At 51.7% G+C, this 20,880-nt stretch overlaps 1 protein-coding gene across 1 annotated transcript in view; it reads left to right on the forward strand.

The window, feature by feature from the left end:
* The window catches only part of LOC142859670 (E3 ubiquitin-protein ligase RNF213-like), a 91,777-nt gene that overhangs the window by 15,105 nt on the left and 55,792 nt on the right, over window positions 1–20,880 (forward strand). Inside the window, exons 11-27 of the mRNA XM_075989905.1 lie at window positions 192–478; window positions 934–1,193; window positions 2,091–2,288; window positions 3,288–3,510; window positions 5,263–5,318; window positions 6,265–6,418; window positions 7,387–7,551; window positions 9,691–9,780; window positions 10,749–10,871; window positions 12,146–12,326; window positions 14,591–14,764; window positions 15,328–15,477; window positions 17,261–17,844; window positions 18,507–18,672; window positions 19,800–20,017; window positions 20,205–20,345; window positions 20,451–20,618. Of these exons, the coding sequence (XP_075846020.1) occupies window positions 192–478; window positions 934–1,193; window positions 2,091–2,288; window positions 3,288–3,510; window positions 5,263–5,318; window positions 6,265–6,418; window positions 7,387–7,551; window positions 9,691–9,780; window positions 10,749–10,871; window positions 12,146–12,326; window positions 14,591–14,764; window positions 15,328–15,477; window positions 17,261–17,844; window positions 18,507–18,672; window positions 19,800–20,017; window positions 20,205–20,345; window positions 20,451–20,618 (3,338 nt within the window). The remainder of the gene's footprint in view (window positions 1–191; window positions 479–933; window positions 1,194–2,090; window positions 2,289–3,287; window positions 3,511–5,262; window positions 5,319–6,264; window positions 6,419–7,386; window positions 7,552–9,690; window positions 9,781–10,748; window positions 10,872–12,145; window positions 12,327–14,590; window positions 14,765–15,327; window positions 15,478–17,260; window positions 17,845–18,506; window positions 18,673–19,799; window positions 20,018–20,204; window positions 20,346–20,450; window positions 20,619–20,880) is intronic.

Consider the following 20,880-nt stretch of genomic DNA (forward strand, 5'->3'; position numbering starts at 1 on the left):
ATACACGCTACCAGCACACTAACAGCCCCGGCTGCACAGGCAAACCTTGTCCTAGCTGATAGAGTGGGCTCATCACCTGGGCTTTCCTTTCTCCCTGCCTCGGGCTGCTCCCCCGACATTTCTGCCTTCCAGGGGAGGCCAGGCCTCAGTGATTTGGAGCTCGCCCACATGGGGTGTCATTGTCCCCACAGACTGGCATCAGTATGACGACATAATCTGCATGAAGCCTCCTGGGATGATCCAGAGAATTTTAGATTCCTTCACTGATGTCACAAGAAAGGACCTGGTGAGAGGAAAGAAGATTGCCGCTGCGGTCATGCTGGACCGCATCTTCAGTGTCCTCCATCCCTGGAGTGCCATCAACCTGCAGAGCTTCATGACCCAGTTCCTGCAGTTTTACTCCGTGGTCCGAGTGCCTATGGTCCATGAAGGACGGGCTAGGCGGCCATGGTCCAGTCTGCAATATAAAGAGAAAGAGGTACCCATTCCAACTGTCACCAGCAGCTCTGGAGTAGACAGGCAGTGTCCCTTGACCAACTAGAGGCTACGTGACCCCTGGCCTGACTAGGCCAAGTACGGATGGGGGCAGGAGGACCTCACGCCATCTTTCTGAAAGGTTCCTCTGTGCCCCACCCTCAGCATTGGTCCTGTGCTCTCCCAGAAGGGGTGGGCTCCTCGTTACACCTTACACTGGTGTGGCTGTCCCTAGGATGCCTCGTCCTATACCTCCACCCTGAAGGGCTGGGGACTGAGCATCTGTGTGCTTCAGTGGTGAAACCCAGGAAAGAGGCAAGTGAAGCCCTCCCTGGCGCTGATTTCTTGGTCCCTGCCACGGTGTTCCGGTTCCTGACACTGGTGGCCCAGTCCCTGGCACAGTGCCCAGCCGCTGAATGTCCCATGGAGAGCTCACACATCTTTCCCTCTCTGTACCAGGTGAAGGCGCACCTGTGGGAGCATATGAAAACCCGCTTGGCACCTTTCCTGGAAGGAAAGAGCGGGGACTCTCTGCCTGCTGACTTCCCTGTGAGCAGTAGACTGAAGTTGGGCCTGACTGTCCTTTTCATGGTGGAAGAAGTTAGCTTTGTTGTCCTTAAAAATGACCTGGACATGCTGTGCTACCTCCTCACCCCGAGTGCTGGCTCGCCAGAAGCTCTTCACAGTGACCTGAGCCCCATCCTCAGCAAACCTCAAAAGTATTTCCTCTTCATTTCTATTTTATGTGTACAGGTGTTTCACATGCACATATGTTTGTATATTGTGTGCATGCCTGGTGCCTACGGAGGCCAGAGGTGTTAGAGACAGGTGTGAGCCAACCTGTGGCTACTGCAAACAGGGTCTCTTCAGGAACATCTCTCCAGCCTCCGCACCATTTCTGTTTTGTGTTTGTTTGTTTGTTTATGACAGTTTCACTACGTAGCCCAGGCTTCCCAGACTCGTGAGGTTTCTGCCCTCAGCTTGCCGAGTGCTAGATTTGGGGCATGAGCCCCACACTAGCCCATGGAGCTGAGGGTGGAGGTGCCTGTCTGTGGTCCCTGGTATGTGTCAGGCCAATGTGGGAGAATCCTGTGAGCCCATGAATTTGAAGCCAAACTGGGCATCTTGTAAAGGAACACGCAGAGTGCTTCTGCACACGTGTCTCAGCATCTGTGGAAGCCCCAGGGATGTGTTCCCTCCAGCTCTGCCTGTGCCACACAGATTAGAAAGTGTGTTCTCACTATAGGGTCACAGTGAGTTTGGAGGTGACCTCTTTGCACCCAGTGACCTTGCCTTGTGGCTGGTGTGGTTTAGACTTCTGAGCAGCTCTTACTGGGCACTGGCCTTTTGGCTTGATGTTTTAGACACCCAAGTGATTGATTCTGTTTGTGAAGATACTCCTCAGCTGTGTGGTGTAGACGGAGATGACTCTGGAGGGAATCTGCTGTGGGGAGTCGTGAGGGTCCGGAGGGTGGGACTGGGATTCCATATCTTTATTGTGACCCATCTCCTGGTGTGGACCCTGTCCAGCCACGCAAAGTTTCCTATTCTCTGCAGACGGTGGTCATGGACCACTGGGCCACCTTCCCCTCACTGACACCTCCGTTCTCTTCTAGATGGCGTGCGTACTTGGCAAGCCTATGCTGCAGGTGCATAGACAAGGGCGGGGACCACTGGCTGGGCATCTTACCCATCCTGCACTACTGCATGCAACTGTCCCCACCCAGGAGGGTCTCTAAGAGCCAGTCCGAGGACACCTGGGCAGGCCTTGAAGGAATCTGCTTCGCACAGTTTCGGGAGAAAGCACCCACTTGGTGAGTTCAATAGCCGCAGTTACGATGCCAATTCCAGACCCTGTTCTCATTGGAGTAATTTCTCCTTTTTATTTACTAGGGGCTTCGATAACCGTGCTTCTAACTCTGCCTAATTCTTTCGTGTGAATACGTGTAGCTCAGAGGGCAGCCTCCAGTACTCGTCCTTCCTTCCGGGTTTCTGCTCTTCTTTTCTGACTATGTATGCCCAGATGACCGGCACATTAATTTTGGGTTATTTTCCTGTCTGGTCTGAATGTCCCATGTCCTCACAGGACCGCTGGGGTCACACATGCTGCTACAATGTGTCTTTTGCACGTGTCTGAACTCAGGTCCTCTTGTGCACAGGAAGCATTTTTACACAAGCCATCTCCCCGTCCTCACCTAGCCCAGGGAACTCCAACAGACAGCGCTGCTAGAGAGAAGGCTCTGTTGCCGGCCTAAGTAGACCAATACTGGGAACGTATTTCCACACAGGGCGTCCCCTCTGATAAGAAAGTCTTACCAGAAGTTCTGTAGAAAACTTAGATTCTAGGCGTGAAACCTATACTTTTCCTTTTTTCTTTCATTTTTCTTCTTCCCTCAGTTCCTCCCTCTCCTCCTTCCCCCACTTCTTCCCTCTCCTTCCCTCACTTCCTCTCCTCCTTCCCTACTTCCTTCCTCTTCTCCTTCCCCTACTTCCTCTTCTCCATCTCCCTTCCTCTCATTCCCTCCCTTTCCCCATATTGGACAGTTAACCCACAAAATTTTCAACTTTACCCAGCTCTGCCACTGCTCTCAGTGTGTGTTGAAGCGGAGCCCCTCGGGGTCTGGAGGGAAAAGTCCGGCAGCCACCCTGCCCTTGCAATCCCTCCCTGCCCTCGCTGTCATTCCATTCCTGACCAATTTTTGTTTCCCGTGGGCGATCACAAACCTCAAATCAGATTGTGCAGCTCCTGCTTCTGTCCCCTCCACGTCAGTTCTGACTGCTGCAGCCTCACCACACCTGTGCTGTCTCCTCAGGAGCGGGGTTCTCCAGTTCATGCAGTCTAAGATGGCCCTGCTGCAGGTGGATGACTTCCTCTTCCGCTCCTGGTTCAGCCTGGTCCCGCTGGAAAGCTTGACTTCCTACTTGGAAAACTCGACAGAATACTTGAGTCTTGTGCCTGCCCGTGTCCTGGATTGTTTTCAAGGGGTTTCATACCGGCTTCGAGGGCTGGGGAAGGTCTCTGACCAAAACCTAGAGGTGTGTTGTGGGAACCAGACCAGCAAGTGGTGTCTGTGCAAGAACAGTTTAACGCTAAGGTGCTGGGAGTGGGCTGTGGGACAGGGCTCACTTCATGTGTGGGTCTCACCCTCAGGGCCATGAGCAATGAGGGGGTGAGGAAGGACTGAGAGTGAGAGAGAGATTTATCTAGAGGTGGGGAGGTTTATTTAGCCGGGTGTGATGAGGCTTTTTTAGACAGACGTGGTGACATTTCCTACACAGGCAAAGGCTGATTGGCCTACGTCTACTCTACTTCAGTAAATAGAACTTGGGAAAGTCAATAGCTTTTCTCAATTCTATTTTAAGTGTTTAACAGTTGTGCTGGGCAGAACTACAAGGCAGTTAGGGTGTGAGGTTGTTCCATAGCTGCTGTCTTCCATTCTTCCTACACGGCTTTAGATATAGAGACTTGTGGATGTTGGCCTGGGAAGATGGTCATTTGGTAAACTGCTTGCCAACAAGCATAAGGATCTGAGTTCAATCCCCAGAAGCACCAAGAAATGCAGGTCACTGTGGCCTGCCCTTTACTCCCCAGGGGGAGTAGCGATGGGCAGATCCTCACGAGCCAGCCTAGTCCAATTGTGATCTCCAAGCCAATGAGAGACACTGCCTCAAAACAGGGTAAACAGCTCCCTATAAGAGCACAGTCTCCACACATGTGTGCATGTGGTCATGCTCAGAAGACAGCAGTGGGAATTCTGTGCCATGAATTTAATCATGAGAAGCTATTCTTCCCAAGAGCAGCCGTGTTGATGGAAGGAAAGACGAAGCCAGTGCTCGTGCGCTCACAGGGAAAGACGAAGCCAGTGCTCGTGTGCTCACAGGGAAAGACGAAGCCAGTGCTCGTGTGCTCACAGGGAAAGACGAAGCCAGTGTTTGTGTGGCCAAAGGGAAAGACGAAGCCAGTGCTCGTGCGCTCACAGGGAAAGACGAAGCCAGTGCTCGTGCGCTCACAGGGAAAGACGAAGCCAGTGTTTGTGTGGCCAAAGGGAAAGACGAAGCCAGTGTTTGTGTGGCCAAAGGGAAAGACGAAGCCAGTGCTCGTGTGCTCACAGGGAAAGACGAAGCCAGTGCTCGTGTGCTCACAGGGAAAGACGAAGCCAGTGTTTGTGTGCACAAAGGGAAAGACGAAGCCAGTGCTCGTGTGCTCACAGGGAAAGATGAAGCCAGTGTTCGTGTGCACAAAGGGAAAGACGAAGCCAGTGCTCGTGCGCTCACAGGGAAAGATGAAGCCAGTGTTTGTGTGCACAAAGGGAAAGACGAAGCCAGTGCTCGTGTGCTCACAGGGAAAGATGAAGCCAGTGCTCGTGTGCTCACAGGGAAAGACAAAGCCAGTGCTTGTGTGCTCACAGGGAAAGACAAAGCCAATGCTTGTGTGCACAAAGGGAAAGACGAAGCCAATGCTTGTGTGCACAAAGGGAAAGACGAAGCCAGTGCTCATGTGCTCACAGGGAAAGACGAAGCCAATGCTTGTGTGCACAAAGGGAAAGACGAAGCCAGTGCTTGTGTGCTCACAGGGAAAGACGAAGCCAGTGCTCGTGTGCTCACAGGGAAAGACGAAGCCAGTGCTTGTGTGCTCACAGGGAAAGACGAAGCCAGTGCTTGTGTGTTCACAGGGAAAGACGAAGCCAGTGTTTGTGTGCTCACAGGGAAAGACAAAGCCAGTGCTCGTGTGCTCACAGGCGTTTCTGGCTCACTCACAGCATGATCACACTTCTTCTATTGTCCTAGGATGTCAAGCGGATCTTTACAATGCTGATTCACCTTGTGGACATTTATGAGACCACGTAAGTAGGAAGGCCAACGGCAGCCTTGGCTTCCACACAGCTCTGGGCGGCATGGTGGCTGCCCCCGCTGGCCTCAGCTTGCCACACGTGCTGTCTCCGTGGGGAGGTGGAAACTAAGCCATGCTTTCCACGCCATTAGATGACTTGTCCAGCTTCAGGGCTGAGATTTTACCCATGGTCCCTTGCTACATCCCTTCACTGTACCTGTTACATCCGAGTCTGCCTTTAGCAAATCAGATCACAAGACAAATCAAACGTATTACTGTTTCCCTGGCTATGACAAGCACCTGACAAAGGCTGCTAGAGAAGGGTCTGTTGTGACTCATTGTCAGGCACAGTTCATACTGTCAGAGCACAGTCCATACTGTCAGAGCACAGTTCATACTGTTGGGGAGCACAGTCCATACTGTCGGGGAGCACAGTCCATACTGTCGGGGAGCACAGTCCATACTGTCGGGGAGCACAGACCATACTGTCGGGGAGCACAGACCATACTGTCAGAGCACAGTCCATACTGTCAGAGCACAGTCCATACTGTCAGAGCACAGTCCATACTGTCGGGGAGCACAGTCCATACTGTCGGGGAGCACAGTCCATACTGTCGGGGAGCACAGTCCATACTGTCGGGGAGCACAGTCCATACTGTCAGAGCACAGTCCATACTGTCAGAGCACAGTCCATACTGTCAGAGCACAGTCCATACTGTCAGAGCACAGTCCATACTGTCAGAGCACAGTCCATACATTTGGTTGGGGGGAGGCACAATCTGCCTCCCGAGTGCTGGGATTAAATGTGTGCACCACCACTACTCCGCCTGCTGTTCTTCCAGAGGTCCTGAGTTCAATTCCCAGAACCCACATGGTGGCTGAATTTAACCTTTATTTCCCCCTCCGTCTTCTCATTTGTCAACCATTTCAATGATTTCTCCACCTTTCTTTGTGGATAGGATTCTTGGGGAGACCCTGTTACAGACCTATTTACTTGAGTGTCTGACCCTCCATGAAACTGTCTGCAACATCACAGCCTATGTAAAGTTCTATGAGGTTCCTGCCCTGTCGGCTGAGCTTGTCTGTAAAATGCTTCAACTCAAACCCGCAGGGGTAAGTGAGATTCGCACATCTGAATACACAGTACAGCCTGGGATCCTGTACTGGAGGGCATGGGCTTCCTGCAGACAGTATAGCCTGGGATGCTGTACTGGAGGGCATGGGCTTCCTGCAGACAGTACAGCCTGGGATCCTGTAGTGGAGGGCATGGGCTTCCTGCAGACAGTGCAGCCTGGGATCCTGTACTGGAGGGCATGGGCTTCCTGCAGACAGTGCAGCCTGGGATTCTGTACTGGAGGGCATGGGCTTCCTGCAGACAATGCAGCTTGGGATCCTGTACTGGAGAACCCAGCTTCCTGCAGACAGTGCAGCCTGGGATCCTGTACTGGAGGGCATGGGCTTCCTGCAGACAATGCAGCTTGGGATCCTGTACTGGAGAACCCAGCTTCCTGCAGACAGTGCAGCCTGGGATCCTGTACTGGAGGGCATGGGCTTCCTGCAGACAGTGCAGCCTGGGATTCTGTACTGGAGGGCATGGGCTTCCTGCAGACAGTGCAGCCTGGGATCCTGTACTGGAGAACCCAGCTTCCTGCAGACAGTGCAGCCTGGGATCCTGTACTGGAGGGCATGGGCTTCCTGCAGACAGTGCAGCCTGGGATTCTATACTGGAGGGCATGGGCTTCCTGCAGACAGTGCAGCCTGGGATTCTATACTGGAGGGCATGGGCTTCCTGCAGACAGTGCAGCCTGGGATTCTGTACTGGAGGGCATGGGCTTCCTGCAGACAGTGCAGCCTGGGATGCTGTACTGGAGAACCCAGCTTCCTGCAGACAGTACAGCCTGGGAGAGACTGACATACAGACAAAGACACAGAGACGGCACCATGGGCATGGGTGTGGAAATCAGGACACCTTGTGAGAGTCTGTTCTCTCCTTCCCCCACGTGGGTCCTGGGGATCAAACTCAGGTCATCAGACTCGAGGGTGACCTCAGATTCTGTAATCCCTTTCTTGCATGCCCACAGGCTGCCACAGAGGGGCTGGTTGCTACAGATAATGAAGATTTGCTGACAAACATCTTCCAGGAGGTCCTGAGCACCACAAGAAACTGTCTGCGCAGCGTGTTTAAAAAAAGCATCTTCCATACCGGTCTAGACACTCTCCGCTTTACCTATCCTGAGGAGATGGCGGTAAGGCTTCCTGGGAGCTGTGAAGCTGCCAAAGGCACATGGGTGTGGACATAAGCGACCGGGAGCCATAACTACCGTCCCAAGAGCTGTGACCACGATGTGAAGCCTAGCCACTGTGCTCCTTCTGTACAGAGGGATCTCTTCAATCCGTGGCCAGATGGAAAGTGCTGTCGGCCCTGGCTGGGCCAGGTGCCCTTGCTGTGAGGTGCTTGGGACAGCAGTGTCAGGAATGCTGCAGGAAGCAGAGGTGGGGGTGTGAGGTAGTGGTTGCAGCTGTGAGCCAGATGTGACACTGGAAATGGAGGCAGAGGTGAGAGACCAAGATCTTTTGTGGGGAAACAGCCAAATGTTGCCTCAGAATGGTGGGAAGCGAAGGTCCTGTAGGTTGGTTGGGTTTGGCCAGTGTGGTTGGTAGTTCTTGTGCCCACATGGACATGCTCCAGAGTCACATGGTACCCCCAGCTACCACGACAGTCGCTGTCCCGAGACTTACAGAGGAGGTAATGAGCCTGCATGAAGTTGGAATTAGCCAGTAGCCCGTCGGCTTTCATTTTCAGTCCTGATATTGTGCCTCACTGTGTGAGATGTGACCAAGGAGAGGAATCAGGCTGAGCCCTGTAGTTCTCTGTGGCATTTCTGTATGGCCAAAAGTACTCTGTATTTTGAAATGGATACATTGAAGACTTTCAAATTAGCTAATTCTGCATCAGTGCTTATGTGGGGTGGGCTAATCTGTACTTGAAATATATTTTATAGAAGGTGAAATACAAAAGTCTTTTGAGGGGATGTTGTTTGGCTCATTTTTTCTTTTTGGGGAGGCTCTTTTTTCTTTGTTTGAGACAGGGTTTCTCTATTTAATTCTAACTGTCCTGGAACTCATTATGTAGACCATGTTGGCCTCAAACTCACAGAGATCCTCCTGCCTCTGCTTCCCAAGTGCTGGGAGCTGGGATTAAAGGCATGTGCTACCACACCCAATGGTTGTATTCTTTCATGGGAAAACGGTGGCTATGGCTCAGTAAAAACCAGCTCCATAGCCTTTCATCAGGATTAGGCAGGAGTGCTGAAGGTGGCAGCCAGGTCATCAGGCCAGGATCTTGCTGCATGTGGTATTTTAACCCCAGGAGAAAGAGCATTTTAATAGAGGATTTGGCAATAAGTTCTGCATGGGTTAGCTTGACCGTGATCACAGAACGGTTCTATGGGCCACCTTGACCAGGCTGAATGGCAGCCACACCCTGAGCTGTTTAGTGAGGAGCTGTGGAAAGGTATGGACACTGACCATCAGGGACCTACAAGTTTCGTTTCATGCGGCTCAGCGTAGTTATGTCTCTGCCAAAAAGACATTAATTATGGGATCACAGAAAGTGGTATCAAGAGAGCCTTTAAAATGATAGTCATGAATTTTTCAAAGCTGCCAGTGTCATAAACAAAGGAAAGGCGCTTCCCTAGAAAAGAGGACAGGATCGCTCAGTGAAATGTCTAAGCCCTGTCAGCACAGCTCAGGGGCAGCTCACAGGTCCTCTCTCCTCTCCAGGAGGGTTCCCAGTGAGTGAGTGCTCTTCAGGGAAAGAGAGGCCTGCCCAGGCATGTCGGAGCAGCTGCTGTGATGTCTATACATCACCTCCTAGTGGCAGGAAGAGAGAGAGAGAGAACACTGTGTTCAGAATAAAACCCCGGGGCTTTAGTGGAAGGAAGTGTTTCTGTTCTCCCTGCTATCTTGTCTGTTTGAAACTTTTCAGGATAAATATTAGGGGACTCCCTTCTCCAAACAAAGAGCGCTCACACTACTGGGAGGGTGGTGGTGACTTCGTGGGCCAGAGTGGGTCATGTTGCCGACTCACCGCCAGCACAGTTTACCAGTGACATGAAGAGCTGAGAGCCCCACCATTCTTGAGGCTTGGTGCCCTCGCCCTTCCCACTGCCATAATGGTTTGCCCCTTTCTTACTGCTCTTGAGACAAGGTCTTCCTGTGGTATCCAGGCCAGCCCTGAACACCTGCACTTCAAAAGCCCTCCTGCCTCAGTTTCTCAAATACCTATGACCTCAGACCTGTAACACCGCACCTGCTTGTCCACCTTATTTGTCCATGCTGTGGCATTAAGTCATTGCTGACGTTGTCACTTTTTGATTGTGCAGCTGTGGCGACGGCTGGTGGAAATCGACTTCCCCAGGAAGTATGGCTGGAAGGGGTCGCTGCTGGGAGACTTGGAAGGGAGGCTCAAGCAGGTACATCCCCAATTGTTATGTATGGTACACTTGAGTGCAAGACTGATAATGGTGGGGAGACAGGGGGTCAGCCATGAGTTTGGATATGCGACTTGGCCACTATCTTTTGACTTCAGAAGAAAGTCGAAGGTCTTGTATGATGCCCTTAGAAGAACAGGGACAGGATGGGGACCCCAACCATATACGGGGAAGCACACATGCGGACACCGCACTGGCCACTTATGGAACAGCATCAAAATGAAAAAAAAACTAATATGCACAGAAAAATGCTCGTTAGTGTGAATGAAGGCTGCTGACATGGAAATCCAACTTTACATGATATGAATGCTTCATTAAAAACTAAGATAGATGCTAGGGAAGCAGAAGGGGAGGGAAATGGCTTATTTTTCAAAATTTACCTGTCCTGCTTTCACAAGCTCCAGTTCTGCTGTTTTGTTTTGGTATTTTTTGAGGGTGTTGTTTTTTTATTTATTGTGGGTTTTTTTGTTTGTTTTTGAATACAGGATTTTTCTATCTCTTTGGGGCCTATCCTAGAACTTGCTGTGTAGCTCAGACTGGCCTCGTACTTACATAGATCCGCCTGTCTCTGTCACCCAAGTGTTCACATTTTTTTTTCCTTTTGCAGAGGGTTTGGAACAAAAGGCTTTTTAATTTTTGAATATTTGTGACAGATTCTCACTCTGTGTCCCAGGCCAGTCCCAAGCTCCCAGCAATCCTCTTGCCTTGGGCTCTCTAGTGCTGGGACCAGAGGCACGAGCCACCATGCCTAGCTACAGAATCTGTTTTCATTAGTTCCTTGGCTAGTGCGGTCCTTGTAGACGTGCTTAGTGCCTGTGCGGAGAAGCTCAGATCACGGGGTGGTGAAGACACCTGGAGTTTCCCTGGCATGTAGTAGTGAGTAACCCCACAGCCTTTACGTCTCCCTCCTTGAGCACACACAGCCCTCACGCCTCCCTCTCTGTCCGCAGGAGCAGCCCCGTTTTCAGATCTTCATCTTCTGCAGCAGTCAGTGGCAGGATCATGGACTCCATGACAGCGTGGCCAGGAGCTTTGAGAAGTGTGTCATTGAAGCCGTGAGCTCTGCTTGCCAGGTCACTAGCCTTTCCCTGTGGGCTCACAGGGGTTTTCTGATGTGGCCTCCCAAAGGCTGCTGAAGCCTGCTTGTTCTGAGACCCTACAGGGTCTGATCATCCCCCTTTGTGCCCAGAGCCATGTCCTGAGATCCAGAGTTCTCATCTAACTCCTTGAGAAGCAGCGTGGCTTCCTGTTTCCTGGGCAGTTAAATGCTATGCAAAGCCACAATTCCTAGGCTAGATGTGGTGGTATACACCCTTAACCCAAGTACTCAAGTACTCGGGAGACAGAAGCTGGTGGGTCTCTGAGTTCAAGACCAGCCTGGTCTATGTAGTGAGTCAGACCAGCCAGGGTTACATGGTGAGAACCTCCCAGCTGCTCACACAGCCTCGCCCAGGATCTCACAGGCTGAGCCCCAGTCACCCCTGTGAGCACTGCTGCTGGCGGGCTTTAGTTTCTGTTCATCTTCCTGTGCTCTGACGGAGACTGAGAAAAAGCCCGCGCTTGGGAGAGGCACACTCAGCGTCCTGCTCCCTCTCGCTTCTGCAGGTTCAGCTCTAGTGAGGCCCTTCTTCCCTCTGCGTCCCTTCTGAGGTAAAGGCCCCTGCTGAGTGGCCTGAGCACTGTGTCAGAGCTCTGCAGGTCACGTGTGTGATGAGAGGGCTCAAAACATGTTAAGTTTTCTCCTATTAACGTTTTTTATGTTAGAGTATTGCGCTCCCCCCCCCCCCCCCCGTGTGTGCGCGTGTGTTGGGTATATTTGTGCCAGGGCACACACGCATAGAGAACAGAGGACATCTTTTGGGGAGCTCGTTCTCTCTTTCCACCACATGGGTCCTAAGAATTGACTCATTGTTGGATTTGGCAGCAGCCACCTTTACCCACTGTGCCATCTCTCTGGCCTGAAATAGCACAATTTCTATGACATATTTCTGAACATCGAACCAGGGTTTTACAGATGCTAGGCAAGCTCTTAGCCATTGACTCATACCCCAGTGAGCCTCAGGCAGACCTATAAAGACAGCAGTTCTGGGTCCTCTCCCACAACTCATGCTCATGACCTGTGGTCAGGACATCAAGGGCAATTTTTGAAAAAAAAATCATTTAAGGTCTCAAGTAGCCCAGGCTGGCCCTGTATTTTATGTGCAGCTGAGGCTGGACAACAACTCTTCTTTCCAAATGCAAAGATTACTGTTGTGTACCACTACACACAGTTTTCATAATTCTCTTAATGAGAACAAACTAATAAGAATTATTACATGTTGTTTTTTATTATTCACTTTCTTTATAGTCTCAGACTAGTGTCCTTGAGGGGCTCTCCTGTTCAGATCTGCAGAAATTTGGTACTATCTTGTCCGCTGTGATAACCAAGTCCTGGCCTAAGCACAACGGGGAGGCTGTGTCGGACATGGATGGGATCCTCAAATACCTGCTCACGTGGCCAGATGTGAGGCAACTCTTCAAACTGTGTGGTATGTGCTGGAGCTGTGGGGAGCAGAACAGGACAGAAGAACAGACATCCGGCTGGTCTGTGATGATGCGGGAAGCAGCTAGGATGGTGGGACCAGGACCAGGACAGGCATGGTTGTCTTGACAACTTAAGTCCAAGCTGACTGAGAGCTGCTGTGTCCTAGCTGCTCTGCTGCCATCCTGTGCCTGGCACTGCTCCCGACAGTCTAGGGTCTCAGCCTCCAGGAGAAGGGATGTGAAGTGCAGGGTAGACACCGACGGGCTTTGCTCTGCAGATGCTCAGAGCAGCAAGAATTACAGCTGAGTGGGGAGATGGCCCACGGGTACTGGGCCTGCTGAGTGGGGCGATGGCCCACGGGTACAGGGCCTGCTGAGTGGGGAGATGGCCCACGGGTACAGGGCCTGCTGAGTGGGGAGATGGCCCAAGGGTACAGGGCCTGCTGAGTGGGGAGATGGTCCAGAGGGGAAAGGCCTGCTGAGTGGGGAGATGGCCCAGTGGGGAAAGGCCTGCTGAGTGGGGAGATGGCCCACGGGTACAGGGCCTGCTGAGTGGGGAGATGGCCCAAGGGTACAGGGCCTGCTGAGTGGGGAGATGGTCCAGAGGGGAAAGGCCTGCTGAGTGGGGAGATGGCCCACGGGTACAGGGCCTGCTGAGTGGGGAGATGGCCTAGAGGGGAAAGGCCTGCTGAGTGGGGAGATTGCCCACGGGTACAGGGCCTGCTGAGTGGGGAGATGGCCCACGGGTACAGGGCCTGCTGAGTGGGGAGATGGCCCACGGGTACAGGGCCTGCTGAGTGGGGAGATGGCCCACGGTACAGGGCCTGCTGAGTGGGGAGATGGCCCACGGGTACAGGGCCTGCTGAGTGGGGAGATTGCCCAGTGGGGTAGGGACGGAGTCAGAGGACACCTGTGGCTTCTTGCTACAAGCCGAGCTTCAGGTTCAGAGAGATTTTGGACTGCCTACATGTGCATGCCCCCATACCATGTGAGCAAGAGTGTGCATGCACACACGCACAAACACACACGAGAGGGAGAACTAGACAGGCTCAGGTGGCCTTCAGAGCAGTCCCTTTGAAAGCAGTGCTGACTGACTTACAGAACAGGAAGTCCCAGATGACCCCCCCAGCACACACAGACCCGAGTGTTATGTCTTCCCCTGAAATCTCTCACGTGTCTTCTGTGAGCTGCTGTGTTTAGATCTTGGAGCAGGAATGTGCTGGGTTTGAACTAAAAGCCCCGGCGAGTTTAATGCTCACCAGATCTTTTGATAGCCCAAAAGGGAGCCCCCCTACAGCTTGTGAGGCGTGAGGCTGAAAGTGTGGAGTGCTGATGTGGACGCCATTTGTATTTTGTGTTTTTTCAATTCATAGGTTTTCTAGAAAACTTCGTCAGCAAACTTGGCTCCCACAGGCTCCTCCAGCAGCCATGCGCTGTTGTTCACATCTGGAATGTGTGTGTCCTTTTAACTCGGATGAGCTGTTGAGTGTTGGCACACTAAGTCTCTGGAGTCGTCGGTGCTCTCTAGGCTTCAACACATGCATGACAGCATGTTTGGGGCATCCCAGTGTCGACACAGTGAGGTCACTGCCCCCAGGATCTGAGGCCCTGTGTTTTACTCCCCTGTGGTTTGTTCTCTAGAAGATCCCTTAGCTGGACCCATAAGTGTGGCCTTAGAGACGACTTTCATAGCAGTTTGCATTGGAAGCTCCTCCCTGTCTTCTTATTGCTCAGCCGCTGAGTTCTGATTTCATCACAGAAAACTTCATTTGCAGAACTACCTGGGCATCTTAACCCGTTCACCTGCCGAATAGCATCTCCATTGATCCATGTTTTGCTGTTGTTTTTCTGAGACTGAGTCTCTCCATGTGGCCTTGGCTGGTCTATAGCCGGCTGTGTAGACCTGGGTGGCCATGAACTAACACATCCGCTTGTCTCTGCCTCTAGAGTCCTGTGCCACCATGCCCAGCTGTTTTAAGGATTTACAATGATGGATAAGGCTACTTTGTTTTTGATGATACAGACAATCATTCTGTTTTAATACAAATGTAATGAGAGCAGGAGAGAAATTTCCTGGGGGTTACAAGTAAATGTATTGAAAGTCTTTCCATCTAGACTGATTGTCAGTTCACACATACTACCCTACAGCGGGGCATGGTGGCCAGGATGTGCGGAACCTGAAGCCACACACGAGCATCGGGGATGCCTGGTGAGAATCGAAGGGGTCAGGGGACCCGGGCTCTGAACTATGTGCTCTCCCTCTCATCAGGAAGCAACGAGAAAATCTTAGACAACATCACGGGGGAAGGCAGGCAGCTGATGGCCACGGCTGTGTCTGTGTTCCAAAAGGCTGCAGAGGAACTTGAGGATGGCGCCATCGTGATCGGACAGCTGGAGTTGGTCCTTGAGCACAAGCGTCAGTTTGTTGACATCTGGAACTTAAGTAAGTATGAAGTTGAGATACCGGGCAGCTGAGTAGCGTCCAGAGGGAAGAAACTTGGGTATGGCATTTTGTGGGCAGGGCGTGTTCCTGGGCATTATACCGCCAGCAGTTCTTGTCAGCACATTGAGAAGCTGTGGTTTATATCTGAGGAGTGTCATGAGCAAGCAGTGGAATGATGGCTGCCAAGTACGTGAATCCACTGTCCTCACAGGCTGGCTGAGCAGGCGTCTTCCTGGTCCCTCCACTGTCCTCACAGGCTCCCTGAGCAGGCATCTTCCTGGTCCCTCCACTGTCCTCACAGGCTGGCTGAGCAGGCGTCTTCCTGGTCGCTCCACTGTCCTCACAGGCTGGCTGAGCAGGCGTCTTCCTGGTCCCTCTACTGTCCTCACAGGCTGGCTGAGCAGGACTCTTCCTGGTCCCTCCACTGTCCTCACAGGCTGGCTAAGCAGGCGTCTTCCTGGTCCCTCGTCCTCGCCCGACTGCAGTGTGTGCAGAGCGAGGCAGCAGAAAGCGCTTACATGGAAGACAAGCAGGATTGTGTGAGCGGGTAATTTACTTTTCAGATAGAGTACGGCTGCCACGCCAAGAGGAGGCCTGCGATCTGGAGGACTTGCTGGCCAGGAGAAAGGATGATCTGCTGTTCCTCAAGCGAGAGAATAGACACGTGGAGAGCCTCCTGAGGCAGTTTGGGAGAGTGAAACACCTGGTGGAAGGTGCGCACCCCGGAGTGGGACTGAAGAAGTGTGGGGTCTCAGTGAGGGGCAGAGGAAGTGCAGTGGGATGACGGGGCACAGGAGCAGAGCTGGGGGGCTTTAAAACATTTTTAAAAATTTGCATGATATGGGGACGTAAGCATATGTATTTGCGTGTGCATGTCAAGGTCCAGGGTAGATACTGGGAGTCACTCTTGAGATCTCTTTCACCTTATTAATTTTGTTGTTGTTGTTTATTTTTGAGACAGGGCTTGTCTGGGTAACAGCCCTGGCTGTCTTGGAACTCACTTGTTGACAAGCTGAAAGAGATCCCCCTGCCTCTGTCTCTGCCTCTGCGGTGCTGGGACTGAAGCCCTGGACCACCACCACCCTTTCTCACCTCACTCAGTGGGACAGGTCTCTCACTCAAACCCAAAGCTTGCTACTGTGTCTAGCCTTGCCAGCCAGTTTGCTATGGGGATTCTTTCATCCCAGTTTCTCCAGACTAGAAATACAGCCAGGCTGCTTTACCCACCTGACATTTATATGGGTTCCAGTGATCAAAAATTTTTAATCCAAACTCACTTGCCTTTGCCAGAGGGAATCCACATCACCTCTGTATTCCATGCCTGCAAGCATCTCTATTTTATGTCCTAGAACTATTCTCTGACACCCATCACAGGTTGTGACTCTCCTGAGATGGGCACCTCATCCTCATTATCACTAGATGGGTGAGCAGCCCTGGGCTCTCCCTTAACCCTGCTGGTGTCATCGGTACCTTTTCCTAAGTACGTTCCCATATATATCCCTGCCCTCTGGCCCTGACTCTGCATCTGGCAGACACAGCTTAGCTACCCTCCTGAGAAAGAGGCAGGCGCTCCCTGTTTGAGCGAGTGTGTGTCTGTCTGCCCTAGTTCCAGTGCACTGCCTGGCTGGGAACAGAGGGACATTGTAAGCCACTGCCCTAGGAATGATGCTGTGCTCCCGGCTGTGTCTCTGCTGCCGCTGGGAAGCCTGGGACAGTCCTGGTTACTGCTTCTCTGTGTGTGACATGTTTACCCTCACTGGATGCTCTGTAGGTCAGGCTACCCTCAGATTCACAGAGATCCATCTGCCTCTGTGTCCTGAATTCTAGAATGTAAAGAATGTGTCTGGGCTGTTTCAGATTTAGAGATAAAATTCCTATTTTATAATTTGTTGGGCTTTAGAAGGGAGTGAGAGAGAGTAGGTGCCTGTGTCCCAACTGACCCTTTACCCAGAGTTTACAGTGTTTTTCTCTTTGAGAAAACTGACAACAAAACCAAGGTGGGAGGGAGGAAAGATGTGCATGTTCTACAGAGAATGAACCAAGTGGCTGTATATGAGTTTCTTAGAGAAGCGACCAGGGAACGGGCTAAGGCTGTGTCGGTAGTCGAGCCTCTGTCTAATGCTGCAAGGCGGTAGGCTCTGTCCCCAGTGAACAAACAGCTCTAGTTCTGCCCATCCTGGGGCATGTCCGCAATCCCAGACATTAGGGTGCTGAGGCAGGGGGATAATTAGCTGAAGGCCAGCCCGGCTACATATTCAGACCTTCTTTCCCTTACTGAGAAAGAGAAGTGATGCCAGGCAGTGGTGGCGAGAGGCTGAGGCAGGTGGATCTCTGAGTTCACGGCCAGTCTGGTCTTCAGGGTGAGTTCTAAGACAGCCAGGGTGACACAGAGAAACCTGTCTCAAAAAGCGAGAATGGGTGTGTGTGATCAAAGAGAAATTATATGCTACTATCATCGGAGGCTTTACATCCAACCTTTCATTCCTGTTTCCGTAGTGGAGTTTGGATATATTGAGGCAATACACTCTCACGACCTCAGCAATAAGAGACTCAATGAAGCATTGATAAACGTACCTCACTCGTCTCCACACAAAAGGAAGACTCATTACTCCCTGAGCCCTGAGATCCGAGAAATTGCAAGCAAGATAGACTCCCTGAAAGACAGCCACATCTTCCAAGTCTTCTGGCAAGAGACAGCAGAGGCACTTAGTTCTCTGACTCAGGACCCCAGAAATTTGAAATTATCGCTCTCAGAAGCCTGTGAACGCCTGTACCACCCCTGCTATGAGAAATTCTACATACTCTACAAGAACCTCAAGTCAGGAGAGATCACTTTTGCTGAAGTTGACGACATCTTCAGGGACTTTGTAGATAAATATGGTGACCTGACTGTTGACCTAAACTTCATGTGCACTGTGGAACCCCAAGAGCAAAAAGGTTGGATCCCAGAGCGTGTGGCGCAGATCAAGGAATACCATAGCCTAAACCAGGCTGTCAGCTCTGCCAAGGTCATCGTTCAGGTCCGAAGCACTTTGGGCGTGACCGGTGACTTCAGTGTTCTTGACAAGTTGTTAAAATTCGTAAGTTGTTTGCTGGCTCTCCTGAGGGGCGAGGACCAAGCTGAAAAATCTTGACAGCCAGGGTTTCTTTCTGGCCTGGGGTGGGGTGGGTGATGGTGATGGTGGTGATGATGGTGATGGTGGTGGTGGTGGTGACGGTGACGGTGACGGTGATGGTGATGGTGACGGTGACCGTGACGGTGATGGTGACGGTGATGGTGGTGGTGATGGTGATGGTGGTGGTGGTGGTGATGGTGACGGTGACGGTGGTGGTGGTGGTGGTGGTGATGGTGACGGTGACGGTGGTGGTGGTGGTGGTGATGGTGGAGCAGATGGACGGTGATGGTGATGGTGGTGGTGATGGTGACGGTGATGGTGATGGTGGTGGTGATGGTGGTGGTGGTGGTGGTGGTGATGGTGACGGTGATGTTGATGGTGGAGCAGATGGACGGTGATGGTGATGGTGGGGTGATGTAGGAGTCCCCTCTGGGTGCTGTGATTACCATTAATGAATAAAGAAACTGCCTTGGCTTGTTGATAGGACAGAACTTAGGTAGGTGGGAAAGACTGGACTGAATGCTGGGAAAAAAACCAAGTGAGCCTTGGTCTTGCTGTGTTTGGTGGCTTCCTGAAGACTAGGCTTGGCCAACCAGTACCAATGCAATCTAAACTTTATCTTCCAGGCAGATTCCTTCGAGAACTTTCGCCATGAGGAACTGAAACAGATCAGCCCAGAGTTCATCCGGGCCAAGAATTTGCTCCAAGACATCAGTGAGCCACGACGCTGCTGCCTGGAGGAACTCTCTCGCCAGAAGGAACTTGTGGACTGGCTGCATGAGGCCCTGGAAGGTATGGCCGGCCCCTTAGGCTTGCCAGGGTCCTACAGGTGGCACCTATGGTTCTCTACGAGGCTCTGATACTTAAGGAAATATATCCCCTGGGTCGCCTGCTGTACAAAGGCCAGGGAAGTTGCTCCTTGACTTCTCTAGGCAAAGGGGCAGTGGCTGTCTCATTCACTGGGGTTTATTTCACTCAGACAATGTCCCTCAGGCTCTTGTGTAGAAACTTTCCTTTGTCATTTCCTGCATGGTATGACAGCTGGCTGAGAATACCTGAAGGTCATTTAAATTTTTATTTTTATTAATTATTTGGTTTATAATAGTGGTTTTTTCTTCATGTATGTATGTGTGCCACATATGTGAATGGTGCCTCTGTAGATCTAAAGAGGGTGCCATGTCCTCTAGAACTGAAATTAAAATAGGTTGAAAGCCACAAGGTAGGTTTTGGAAAAGAAACCTGGATCCCTTATAAGACCAATAATTGCTCTTAACCACTGAGTCAACTCGCCAGTCTTTTTATTTATTTTGTTTTTATTTGATGTGTATGGGTGTTTTGTCCTGCATGTGTGTCTGTGCTTCCTCATATCCCTGGTACCCAGAAGGCCAAAGAAGCTGTCAGATTCCTTGGAGCTGGAGTTTCAGATGGTTCTGGGTTGCCATGTGGGTGCTAGGACTTGAAACCAGGTCCTCTGGAAGAGCAGGTGGTGCTCTTCACCATGAGCCATCTCTCCGGCTTCCCCTCCCCAGTTAACCTTTTCTTCCAGAAGACAGGACTTGCACAGAGAGATCATGAAGGTTTTCCATGTGTACCTTTTGAGTGGGCAGGAGCCTATGGAGGGTTGTCGCAGTTTCTCTCATTGTCAGCGTCTTCTTTTCCAGCAGAGCCCAGGTCTCTACGTTTGTGTGGTTTACGTGATGTGGTGTAGTAGATTCAAGCCTAGCATAATGCCTGGGACACTGTTGTCTGATAAAGGGTAGCTATCAGTCAATAGATTCGCTATTATGTTCCATGTTCTTAGCAAAAGCAGAAAGTGGGCCAAATAAGACATTACCTTGGTGCTCAATTATAGCTTCACTTAGGATTTCTGGCCCAGACTCAGCAAGGTCACGTGCTGACCTCCCCTCTTTCCTCTCAAGACATCAATGAACTCAAGGTGTTTGTGGACCTGGCCTCCATCTCAGCGGGGGAGAACGACATCGAGGTGGACCGGGTGGCCTGTTTCCATGACGCCGTGCAGGGCTACGCCTCGCTGCTGTACAAGATGGACTCGAGCACAGATTTCTGTGGGTTTGTGTATCATCTGCAGGAGCTCTGGAGGGCCCTGGACAATGACCAGCACCTGCCCAGTAAGCTGGTGAGTCGACTCGGGATCCAGTGCAGATATGTTGAGTGACAGGGCCTTGATGAACAAGACAGAGCACAGGGACAAAGGGTGGGTGTGGGGCAGGGAGCGGGGCAACTGTACCCCAGCAAGAGCAGAGGTGGGGGCGACAAGAAAATGGCTTCTCACTCCAGCCTGTTGCCTGCTTCTGTCCCAATAGCAAGATTCTGCCAGAAATTTGGAGTGGCTGAAGACAGTGAAGGAAAGCCACGGGTCTGTGGAGCTCTCGTCTCTGTCCCTGGCCACAGCAATCAACAACAGGGGCATCTATGTTATTAGGGCACCCAAAGGTGGTCAGAAGGTGAGCTGCCCAATCCTGGCGCAGTTTTGCATGGCCCTGTGGTCTTACTATAAACTCACGGACTCTGCACCAGAAACTAACTTTCTAATGTGTGCTGCCTCCCAGATTTCCCCAGACAGCGTCCTACACCTCCTCCTCCCGGAGAATCGTGGTGCCCAGGAGGGGCTGCGCAGCTACTCCACAGAAGAGCTGAGGGAGCTGTTAAATAAGCTCATGCTCATGTCTGGGAAGAGAGACCACAGCAGCAGCGCAGAGGTGGACAAGTTCTCAGAGGTGAACATTTGGGTTTGTGCCGCTGCCCCACTGGGTGGCTCTAGCCTCAAGCTGGCCCAGGTGCTTTCCTTACTGAGCTGTAGAAATGTCTGGATTGACACAGAGCTTTGCTCTGATACCCAGAGGGTGGTGCTGATGGCTCTGCCGGATGCATGGCACCCCAAACCACAACCCCAGAGAAGTATCTGAAGCAGGGCAGACCCAAGAGCAACAGGTCCTCTTCAAGAGCCTCAGGAGGAGCTGTCATGAGCTGTGGAGATGA

This window comes from Microtus pennsylvanicus, chromosome 11 (assembly GCF_037038515.1).
Source record: "Microtus pennsylvanicus isolate mMicPen1 chromosome 11, mMicPen1.hap1, whole genome shotgun sequence".
In the NCBI taxonomy this organism is placed as follows: Eukaryota; Metazoa; Chordata; class Mammalia; order Rodentia; family Cricetidae; genus Microtus; species Microtus pennsylvanicus.